Source organism: Myodes glareolus, chromosome 7 (genome assembly GCF_982192425.1).
Source record: "Myodes glareolus chromosome 7, mMyoGla1.1, whole genome shotgun sequence".
NCBI lineage: Eukaryota > Metazoa > Chordata > Mammalia > Rodentia > Cricetidae > Myodes > Myodes glareolus.
Window position 1 is genome coordinate 81,136,628 of NC_142032.1, and position 12,441 is coordinate 81,149,068.

The 12,441-nt window shown below is 40.5% G+C and overlaps 1 protein-coding gene across 6 annotated transcripts in view; it reads right to left on the reverse strand.

Annotated features, from left to right (window-relative positions):
- Tnrc6a (trinucleotide repeat containing adaptor 6A) overlaps positions 1-12,441 on the reverse strand; it is a 167,758-nt gene that overhangs the window by 67,692 nt on the left and 87,625 nt on the right. Inside the window, exons 2-3 of one of the 6 annotated variants that reach the window (XM_087908485.1) lie at positions 12,134-12,181; positions 539-687 (exon numbers count right to left, since the gene is read on the reverse strand). The exons of 3 other annotated variants lie outside the window; for them this stretch is intronic. In XM_087908485.1, coding sequence (XP_087764611.1) covers positions 539-579 — 41 coding nt within the window. In that variant the 5' untranslated portion in view covers positions 580-687; positions 12,134-12,181. Of the gene's footprint in view, positions 1-538; positions 688-12,133; positions 12,184-12,441 lie in introns of those variants that run through there. 2 more of the 6 variants (XM_087908483.1, XM_087908486.1) reach the window with 2 other exon arrangements.

Here is a 12,441-nt window from a genome sequence, read left to right on the forward strand (position 1 = left end):
GGAGGCGGAAGATGACCAGCATGAAGGAAGGACGGGACGGAGAAGACACTGAGGGAGACAGCTGAAGAGCAGCAGAGCAGACTGACACACAGGTATGAAAACACCATATCCAAATGAATTACTTTTCATGCAAACTACAAAATATTAACTTAAAAACAAGTCAAACCCGGCAACACATGTCTGTAACCCCAGCAGTTGGAAGGTATAAACAGGAAGATTCAAATTCAAGGTCTGCCTCAGCTACACCGAGATTTCAAGACACCAGCTTGAAGTACAAGATACTCTCTTTCAAACTATGTAAGATAAGAAAAGGAAGAGACAAACCAAAAGCAATGAGGCTCCAGATGACACATAATCCAGGTCTCACCAGACCTCCTATTACTCCCAGAACTTGAGCAATAAAATAACATTAATAAAGGATTATAAGCCTCTGAAAAGAATCTATGATTCCACATTGATGTGGATGGATCATCAAGTAAATAAGGAATGAAGATTGATCTTCACTGTAAAATATACACTGATGAAAAAGAATACGTACATGTTGTCAAGGTATGACGAAACCTGATGTACAGTTAACATCCGTGGCAATGAGACGAAGTGACTTCATGAATTTCCCCACACAAAGAAAAGGACCTCGGTCCCCTATGCTGCTTCTGTCCAAAACACAGCTCTGGACCTAATGAGGAGCTCCAGGCAAACAGAAACAGAGAGTCAACCTACAAAACAGCTTCACTCTTTATACACCAAAAATCTGCACAACAAAGAACTGCAACCCAGCCAGAGTACAGGCAGGTAAACCAAATATAACCTGTGACCTTACATAGACTCTCCAACCAGAAAAAAATAAAATAAATAAAATAAATAAATTCTTCTTTTTAACTTGGTATGACAAACATTACTGAAACAATATATAAAATGTTAATAAGGTCTTCTCATTAGCAATTACGAATGTCAGTATTGTTTCCCCAACTATGAGAACTGCACTCTAATTACTAAGAAAATACTTTTGATTTTAGAAAATGCAAGTTTTTGGGGGTAAAAGGGCATCTTGTTACAAGCAAGTTGCTCTCAAGCAGTAAAAATACTATGCATATAAAAAGGGGGACTAATAATGAAAGTTTAGGTCGAGAAAAGTTAGTCAAATAGATGTTCCACCACCAGGAAAGCAGCACTCTGGAGTCTACAGTGTTGGAAATGTTTATTTCGGACCTATAACCTGAAATACAGCACTAGTTTCATTCCCATTGACTGTTAAAAACACTCTTCCATAGCTTGTCAGGTAAAGCTGCCTACCTAAATCCCTAAGTCCCACTTCCCTTTTGAAGCTTAGCTCAATTACTACTTTCTTTACATTTCTTTCCAACCAATACAAACCTCACCCTTGACCTTCAATTAAACAATATACATGGTCTAATTATTTTAGATGTTAATCTCACTGCTCCAGAAAGGACTAATTACTGGTCCAGGGACAAAACCAGTTCTACTTGAACTGTACTCCCTGGCAGAGAGAGGCTCTTAATTAGACAACAATTCCTGCTTCCTTCCCTTTACCAACATTCCCTAACTGTGCTCCTTTCATTTATTCCCACCACATACTACTTCTTCAAAGACCAGATCAAAGCAGCCCTTTCTAAGCACAGCTTGCAATGCAGAGTTCTGGGGCCCATGTCAAGAAGAGAACTTAACCCTCAACTCCAGCAGCAGCTTGTGTGGCCTTACAAAGGTGTTTAACATCTCACAAACCTCTATCCTCTAATTAATGACGTCCAACTGTACCTCCCTGAAAAGGCTGTTGTGAAGATTAAATTAGGCAATACAGATAAAGTGCTAACTGAAGGCACATAGAAAGTGTACACTAATCATTAGGCTACATAAAACTCAGGACACCGTGAGTGACAAGCTGGGACAGAAAGAAGTTGGAGCAAGAATATAGAAAAAATGGAAATGAACACAAAAAAACAACTCAATGCAGCATATGAAATACCCCAAAGCAACAGCTAACCCTCCCCCCCCAGATTCCAAGTCAAAAATCAATATATTACAATGTTAACAGAATGAAGACAGTTCTACATGATGGCATCAGTATACAAGAGCAGCAGTCACAAAAATGAAAAATGCTTTCACCAAGAAAATAAATCCAACTGGATTTAGAAAATGTCATTAAACTGACAGAGGGCAATTACAGAAAAGCCCATAGTTTAGAACACTTGTCTTTCAACACTATATGAAACAGAAAAAAACAAAAACAATAGGGGCTGGAGATATAGCACACTAATTAAGAACACTATTCTTTCGGAGAACTCCAGTTTGGTGGCAGCTCACAACCATTTGTAATTCCAGTGCCAGAGGATTCAACACCCTCTTCTGACCTTCACAGGCACAGACACACTTGCAGGCAAAACACCCATACACATAAAATAACGAGAAGGAAGGAAGGCAGGCGGGTAGGCAGGCCGGCCGGCCGGCTGAAATAAAAGGAAAGGAGGGTTCACTCAGGCAAACACACAGCAAGATCAGAAAGGAATATGATACACCTATCTCTATTCACAGATAGCATGGACCGTGGTATAGCTGTGATGTAGTACAAGCTCAGCATACTTAAAGTCTTAGTGTCGATCCTTGGTACCAATTAAAAATATATAATACTTAGGAATAAATTTTACAAAAGAAGTACAAATTGTATACTTAAAACACAGTATATCTTTGAAAAAGTAAAGGCCAAAATAATTGGAGAGATTCTATATTTATGAACAACTAGAAGACTTAGTGTCATTAAAATGGTGATATTATCTAAGCTGATCTACAAACTGTTCTTATCAAAAACTCTACTTTTTCATTAAAACTGACAAACTGATCCCAAAATTCACACAGAAACAGAAGGGGAACCAATGCACTCCTGAGAAGGAGAGGATGAAGGACTGATTTCAAGCCTGCTAACTACAAGGCCACAGTAACAAAGAGAGTGGAAACTGGCCTATAGATAGCTGACTGATCAAATGCTACAACTACAGACTCCTGAGACAACGCCCTTCAGAATGAGCAACTGACCTTCAAGAACACCAGAGAAACCATCTTTTCAACAAATGGTGCCAAACAACTGTAAAATTGTAAGAATGAAATTGGAGCCCTTATATTATGCACAAAAATAACTCAAAATGTGATGACAGACCTAAGTGTAATAACCATAAAACTGTTGGGAAACAAAAAGAATTTTTTACAACCTTAGAATAAGTACCAATAGCACAAGCAACAGAACTATCAAAAGTGAGCAGACTAAATATTTGTGCTTCAAAGAACCAACAAGAAAGTGAAAAATAACATAGGAGAAAATACTTGTAAATCATAAATATAAATACATAATATAAAGATATAATAATAAAGAACTCTCAAAACTCAACAATACAAAATACACCCCAAAACTTATGTGCTATGCATGCTTATACACCCCGTTTTGGAGGAGGAGGAGAAGCAAGAAGGTCAAGGAGTTCAAAGTCATCCTCAGCTACATATCAGGTTTGAGGCTAGCCTGCGCTACCTGAAATTTTGCTTCAAAAAAACCGAAAACCAATCCATTTTAAAATTTAAAAACAAGCCAGGCATGGTGGTGGACATTTTTCACCCCAGAACTTAGAAAGCAAGTAAAGCAGGTTCCAGGCCAGAGTAGCAGTGAGAGCACAGGGGGGGGGGGGGGGGGGGGGAGGAGCTGGAATTTAAAGACAGAGACTATAAATAGACATTTCTCCAAGTCAAGCATCCAATAAAGGCCATGAAAATATGCTCAACTTCATTAGTCATTAGGGAAATGCAAATCAAAACCACAACGAGGTGTCTTCATCCACAAAGATGCCTGCCTACCAATTAAAAAGGACAAGTGTCAGCAAGGATGTGTCAGCTGCTGGTGAAGCAGAGAATGGCTTGACTGCATTGTACACCACCTGGCAGTTCCTCAAAAGGTTACAGCTACCAGAAGACCCAGTAATTAATTCCACTCCTAGGTAGATATTCAACAGAAGTAAAACATCCATACAAATATACCAGCACACAAATGTTAATGGCAGCATTAGTCAATCCTTAAGTGAAAACAGCTGAAACACCTACTAAGTGATGCAGAGATAAATACAATGTGGCACAGTGCTGAGGACGCACCTTAGCAGCGCAGCAGCACATGCTTGGCATTTATGAGGCTCTGAGTTCAATTCCTATCAATTCAAACCAAAAATATCACATATTTGTATCAGCAAAAGATGACAAATGGGTCCTGCACAATGAGATGGTATTTTTCACCCATTAAAAGGAATGAAGTAGTGACAATGATACACCATGGGTAAAGCTTGAAAATGCACCAAATAACACACACACACACACACACACACGCACAAGAATTCTAGTGTATGCTTCCATATTTATGAAATGCCCAGAACAGGAAAATCCACTAGTGGCTGGTAGGAGCTGGAAGGCACACTAAACGAAGAGTGACTGCTTAGTATTTGGGGTCTGGGGAGAGGGCGTGTGAGTGTGAACACGGTCTGGAATCAAAGAAATGACGAATGTATAAGCCACACACTTCACATGCATGGCGATTTAATCTCAATAGCACTAATATTAAAAAACAGAGTCAGCCAGGCGATGGTGGTGCATGCTTTTAATCACAGCATTCGGGAGGCTGAGGCAGGCAAATGTTTGTGAGTTTGAGGCCAGCTTGATCTACAAGGGCTGGTTCTAGGACAGGCACCAAAGCTACAGAGAAATCTTGTCTCAAAAAAACAAAACAAACCAGAGACACCCTGTCTCGAAAAAACAAACAAACAAAAAAAAACACCAAACAAGCAAACAAAAAAAGCTGAGAGTCTGAGTTCAGGGCCAGTGAGGACAACGTGAGGCGAGGAGGAGCAGAAGGAACAGAGAATGACACCTTTAGAAAGGAATTTGAGAGCAGATCAAAAGCAGGACAGCACTAAAAAAATCTTAGAACTGAGCAGAGTTGACTCTGATTCCACAGTCACTGAGGAACCAGAAGTTTCCAGTAGTCGGCTTATAACTGAAATGCTACCCTGCAGTAATGCAGAGAAAGCTTATTTATGTCCCTTTCCATTTTTATACTTTGTGACAAAGGTCTCAGGTAGCCCAGATAGCCTTAAACTTGCTGACCCTGAATTTGGGTGCCCCCTGCCTCTACCTCAGAAGAGCTGAGATCACAGATGTACCCCACTAGGAATGGGACCCAGAAGAGCCTTATCTACATAAGCAAGAAGGCTGCTACATGCTCACTAAGCTTCCTGTACATGCCTCACACCTGCTTGAGAATTCACAAGAATGCATTTCTCTTGCCCCTCTGTGGCAGTTCACAAGCAGGTAAAGCGATACTAGAATGCTCTTCAGGTCCGAAGATATTTAGGTACCAGGCAGTACCATTTTCTCCTGCTAGCTCACATATGCATTTTTTAGGGGACAGAGACACAGAAGAAAGAAAGGACTAAAGTCAACAAAAACACAGACGTCATCCCTACAAAAACATCCAATATCACTGCAGCAAACCGCCCAATAAACGCTATCAGACTGCAATGCACTAAGGACAGCAAAACAAGTGAACTGGCTCAGTCTTGTTTGTTGTTATACAAAATTCAATCAATTGCTGTTTGCAGAAAATATCTTTTAAGGTTCAAAGTATAAAATTGAAACTAGGTTTCAATCTGTTTTGAACATTCCACTTAAAATGGGAAGCTGAGTCATTGTCACATAACACTACTTACTGCCTTACTGCCGAAAATTCAAATGTTTCTCCCTGGTTACAAGAAAGGAAATGCTAGGATTTCTGCTGCCTAGCCAGCTCAACAGAGCATGCAAATGATATTTAAAGTAAGACATCTTAAATAGAACTTTGAACTCTATTTATGTTCATGGAACTCCTCTTCTAGCTCTTCTAACTCTAATGCATACCAAATCTTTGATTCTGAGTGTGTTTGTTTTGTTGTTCTGTTCAAATACATAATCAACTTTCCAAAGTACTTCTCTTCACCTGCCATACCTTGTACACTCACAGCATGAGCACCTTACCTTGTCTGTGGCCACAATGCCAAGATAATCTAAATACCAGGCATGATGGTACAGATTGTACTGAACTGAGAAGTATAAGGCAAGATCCCAAATTTTAGGCAATGTTCATTTTCTTACCAACCATCATTGATCAAAGCTGAAAACAACTTTTATGTCCACTAATAAGGAAACTATCTTCAAAGACACTTTTAAACACCAGGTGGTGGTGGTGTACCTTTAATTCCAGCATTTGGGAGGCAGAGACTGGTGGATCTCTATGAGTTCAAGGCCAGCCTGGTCTACAGAGCAAGTTCCAGAACAGGCTCCAAAGCTACAGAGAAACTTGTCTTAAAAAAAACAAAAAGAAAGAAAGAAAAAGATACCCTCTTTAAAAAAGTAGCAATCACAACCACTAATCAATTCAAAGTAGATTTATAATTTCTGTAATTTTAAAACTTGGGTTTCAGTTTAAACTAAACTGAAATTATAGCATTTCCTATAATGAAAGAAACACTAACTAGGCCAGTAGAAAAGTGCAAGTGTTGAATAATGCTACAGAAAATTCCTTTCAAATGGTCAAGAACACCTGCAGAGATGGGCTGAGAACACATACATCACCAATGGTGAGACACACTTCACCCAAAAAGATTTAACCCCAATCTGGCCATTCAGAAGTGATAGGACAACCCCAAATTATGTAAAACAACTAATCGAAAAATTGCACTCTCACAAAAGGGGTAGCAAGGAAGCTTCAGAGACAAGACAGCTAATGCAACCCTGGATCAAGAAATGGTGAAAAGAAAACCTACCATGACAACTGGAAATAAGTAAATATGAATCTATGAAATTTATGCCCAGGCAATGATGAAGCACGCATGGGCAGCCCATATACGGCAGTTCTGTTGAACTTGTCCATATTGGGTTACATGGTCTAAGTTGAAGAGGATGACTGACCAGGTCTCTTCCTTAAGACGGCACCAGATCTCATTACAGACGGTTGTGAGCCACCATGTGGTTGCTGGGAATTAAACTCAGGACCTTTGGAAGAGCAGACAGTGCTCTGAACCGCTGAGCCATCTCTCCAGACCCTAGTGTAAAGTTAAATGTTCTACGTTTGGTCATTTGACTGTTATGTACTATAATGCTGTATTTTGGGGATAGAGTGTAATGATAAAGAATCATGAAAAGCACGAGCATTTGTTACCCTAGTTTTGGTACTTTGCTTAAGGTTACAAATGACATTTTGTTATGTGTGCATGTGCATATGTGAGTGCAAGTACCCATGGAGTCCCGAGGAGGCTAGTAGATCCCCCAGAGCTGGAGTTACAAGTGCTTGTGAGCCAACCAACTCAGACACTAAGAACTGAACTGAGTGCAACTTGGGTCCTCTGCAAGAGCAACAAGAGCTCTTAATTGCCTAGCCATCTCTCCAGCCCTCAAATAACTTTTTTTAAATGAAAATTTGGTGAACGCCATCTCAATTTGGAGTAAGAGTATCCAAACTAAAAAGAATACATATAATGCATGCCATTTTAGTATCTCCAATCATGGGCAATACTTCTGAGTTTGTCATAAAATCAAACTGTGAAAGACTTTATGCCTTTCAAATTATACTTTCAGACATATTTGATATGCCAAAATTCAAAAGAGATTATAAACTATTCTTTTTATAATGTTCATGTTCAAATTTTCCAGAGCAGTGTCAGTTTTAAGCTAAGGCCCCAGTCCGTATTCATTTATCCTAGCAGCTAATTCACCACATAATCTCCAAATTAAGCTAGAAAGAAGTCTAGTCTACAAACCACATCAGAGCAAACAGCAAAGCCTAACAAATCAGGATGATTTTTCACCTAAACAATTGGAGACCAGCAACAACAAATAGCCTTATCTAGACAGAGGTACAGCCTGACTCACTTCTGTTGTCTTGGGTCTCTGGGACATAGCATCTGTTTCAGATATTCATGGTTCAGTCAAAAGTGTCCCAGGTTAGATGCTATATGGGCAACTTTTTATATTTGTTGTACAATGGCATTTAACGGTTGGTTTTTGGGAGCAGGGATCACTATCATAAATTTTGCTAACTTCTACTTACACAATACGCCTAAATTATAGAAATCACTAGAATGGGCATGAGACATAGTGAGATAATTGTTTTGGTTTTTTTCTGTCCAAAGAGTAGAAATGTACACTATGTTTTTATCTACTGTGCAGTGAAAAGACCAGAATTGAGTGAGAAGACCTGTTGGAGTCCCAGCTCTGTAAATTTAGACAGTCCCTCAATCAGAATGCTCACTTGAGAAGTAATAGACACCAACTGATGCCTTAAGATCCAGCTCTGAATATTCACTAACTCTGTAACTTTAGCCTCCAAATACACGTTCAAGAAGTATAACAACTGGGGGCTAGAGGAATGTTTCTGCTTTTCTAAAAGATCCAGGCTTGATTCCCAGCATCCACACCGCAGCTCAAACCATCTGTAACACCTCTTCCAGGGGATCCAATTCCCTCTTCTGGACACCCATACATGTTTTAAAAAAAAAAAAAGTTTTAATTGTTTTGCATCAACTGAGTTGTAGTAGTTAATGGACGGTTTCTGTCTCCCCTCTAAACTGTGACTGTAACTTATCATTGTTTCTCCTCACATAAATTTCTATTTCAATAAATTTCATTGGAGACTGGGTCAATCTCTCACTTACCCTAAATGTAGAACACCCCTCACTACTAATCTACTTTGAAATCCCAGGTTCCACTTCCTCAGCAGCTCATCCTCTCACCTCTCCCTACCAGCACGTGTACACCTGGTCACAACCGCTAGGCTAGAAGAGTTTCCTATCACACTGGCAACCTACCATAAGGCAGGCAGAGGCCCCTTAGACCAACTAAATGTGTAAGCTCTCAGCCTGACATTCAAAGCCCTCCACATAACATACCTTCAGAGAGTCTGATTAATTGCTTGCTATTTCTGCTAGACCAAATTCCTGTATGCTTACTGGATTTGGAGTCTTCATTTCTTCTGTTCTAACATCCTCTCTGCAGGTCTCTCTGAACTTGGATTTGGTTCCTAAGCTCCACTCCAATGGCAGTCACCCTCATCTAGACATCACAGCTCCCTCTTTAGAATGAAGTACATGGTACTGCAAAGTGAGACAATTCTAAAAGTCAAAAAGTGAATTTTAAATGCTAGCTATCCTAATGAGTAAAATGTCTGTTTTACCATTTTGCTTAACTGCCACTGGACATCTGGACTATCTTGGTAAGGATTTGCCACTTATCTCCGGAAAGAAGAATGGCAACACAACTCTGACACACACAAAACAGAGCTTTCAAGCTGGACACACATATTGGGGTTTGCTGGGCTCCATTATACAAAAAAAAGAGGCTTATATGAATTCATCATTTATATACTTAGGACTTTTAAAAACCTGAACCAAGATCTCCAACAGTGTTGCCCCCCATCCCCACCTTCTATCCCCAGAGCTGTTTGTCAGAATCTGAAAACACTGAGTAGGGAGTACTCCTGGTAGATGCTGGACATCCTACACTACAAAGGACAGTCCTCAAGTAATTTAATTAGCTGATGTAAAATATAAGCAGTGTCCATAGTGAGAAACTCCAAGACAGACATATCGCATGCAGTTGGAGGGTCTACTTTTGAAAACAAATGTTCCAATTTTTCTAAGTGAAACACGTTACCTTCAGTAAGAGTTTAAACAGAGCAAGAAGGCTGATGACTCCTACAATTACCAGTGGTAAGACCTCCTGTAGTTACTCCACCTCTTTATACCTCAGACCTCTTATATGTAAAGCAGGGCTGAGAACCCTTAATTCATCCAGCCTCTTGAGGGTAAGGAGGCATGCAAAGTCTTTGGATGAGTACAGCAAGCAGATGATAATTAGTTGTTAAGTTTACCAACATTCATCCCTCACTGATTCCTAGAAAATGCTGAGTTTAATAGGGTGAATACTACCTGCCATGGAGTCCTGAGTAGGGTACTAATAAAGATTGATTTTTGTTTTTTTGGTTTTTAGTTTTTTGTTTTTCAAAACAGGGTTTCTCTGTAGCATTGGGATTTGTCTTGGAACTAGCTCTTGTAGACCAGGCTGGCCTCGAACTCACAGAGATCCATCTGTCTCTGCTGGGATTAAAGGTTTGCACCACCACCGCCAGGCAAAGATTGACACTTTTTACTTGAAGCATGTGTCCATCTAATCTAATCACCTCTTTCTCTACTCAAAGCACCTTAACTGCTCCCTTCTCACTGGATGGTGCTTTAAAAAAATCTCAGTATTTTTATTTTTCACATCATATGATCAACTGAAGTGCCCCAAGCACATGAGTGGACCATCATCCCCTTCTGACCCCTACATTAACTACTTTGTATTACCATTATTTATGCACATATTATATAGTTTCCCCACCAGATTTTATATGCCTCCTATGGACAGTGACAGCAATGGATTCCTTTTTATGTAACCCAAAGGGCCTAAGAGACCTTAGCAACTGGATGGACCAAGCCTCTCATTTCATAGATTAGACAGAGAAAGGCCAAGGGACTTGCCAAGAGTCAAGGTCATTTTAAGAGGCAGAGCTGGAATTCAAACTCTGATACAAGGCCAATAGAAGAGAGTCCAAGTTCTGCCCGATCATGATGAAGTAAAAATCATGCTTGTATTACAATGTTTACCTAAGGTCTAGGTACCCTCACAGAAACAAGACCTACATGGCTGCCTGACGAAACAAAAATGGAGGGAGAAAAAGACCCAACACCTACACTGTTACTAAAATTACACCTTAATAATTCAATCTATTTTGTTTGGCTCTGTATCTTATTATTTCTTTCCCAGTTTTTGACAACATAACTTGTTTAAGCATACAGATGACAGTTATTTAGCCACTGATAGCAGCTTTAATGTCCCTTTAAACGATCCCGTAATTATTTAGAGTTCCAGAAAACCTCTCACTGGGTAAGCCAATACTGTTCCTTTGCCAACAGAACAGATTCTTTAACAGTCACCCCAACAGATTAACATAAATTCAAAGAGCCAGAAATTTGGAATAATTTCTACATGGTGAAAAGTATTTGTGCAATTACAAGTGTGTTAATAACCCCAACATAAGCCTAGAACTTCCAACAAACAAACGTAAGTCATGAATGAAGCTGTTCATATTGTATTAATCTCGAAGTTTCTGTGAGTTCAAATATGATGCAAAAGAAAAAAGTGAATAGGGAAGGGAAAGCCTGTTTTAAAATGGATTTGAAAAAGGGTTAAGTATAGCGCAATTCCCTGATGGTGAAGCAATTACAGCTCAATAAAACCAAACATTTTCCAGAAACGCATCGCTTGGGGGTGGGGGACAAGAAACAACCCTTTTCTTTGAGGTAGTATTTGATGCTTAAGTTACCAGTGCAAAAGCACTCAGGCCCAGCAGAAGTGATAATCACTTACTGAGAACGATTTTTAATTACTTTCCCAGCTGATAAAAAGAGCACACACTGAACACAGACTAAAATGTAGTTTCAAAGGAAAACAAAACGCAGTTTATGCTCGACGAAGTTCAAGGACAAAACTGTTTCCAATGCAACAGAATCCGCCTGACTACAATGTGCAGAGACAGAGAGGAAAAAAATGCGAACACATAGTATCTTTTTATAAAGGCAACAATTTAGCTACAAAGTAATAACGGGGAAGCCAAAACAGTTTGACAGCCCGCCATAAGGGCCGCCTCAATCATGAGTCACACAATGCCTGCAACCATTTACAATAGTAATTAATGCACAAGTCCCCTAATTAAATTCTAAAAGGGTGAGAATGCTTTAACTAAGTTTACAAGAACTGCCTTTTGCTTTTCTTTTTAAGAACGAACACACTCTTAATTACGCGTCTCCCTGCAATGCCCCCCCCATGCAATATTCCCTGAGGACGTTTCTCCCGAATGTCTGTTCCCTGCGTGCGAAAGCAAATGACACGGGATTGGGGGGGGGGGGGGGGGGAGTCGAAGAGGGGGAGAGAGTCCGTAAACCCAGGAAGGCGAAGCAGAAGCAGAGTAGAAACACACGATTATAAAGGGGGCGGGAGACTGAAGGCTCGCCCATCTTACCTGCTAAGATTTCTCTCTACGTCTTTGGTAGCTTTAGCTTCCAATTCTCTGAAATAGGAAACAAAAACAAACAAAAAAAAAAAACGGGGGAGGGGGGATGCGCGTGAAAACGGAGCTTCTGCGGCAGAGCGCCCGCGCGGTGGGGGAGGGGCGGGGCTGCGGGCTGCAGCGCTGCGGGCCTCCGAGCCCAGGACGACCGAGCCCAGCGCCGCAGCCCGAGCGGGGCCGAAGCTTCCCGGGCCACCTGCGGCCTCCCTCCCAGGCCCGCGCACCCCGGGAACTGCCCCGTGCTACCGCCGCCCGCAGCC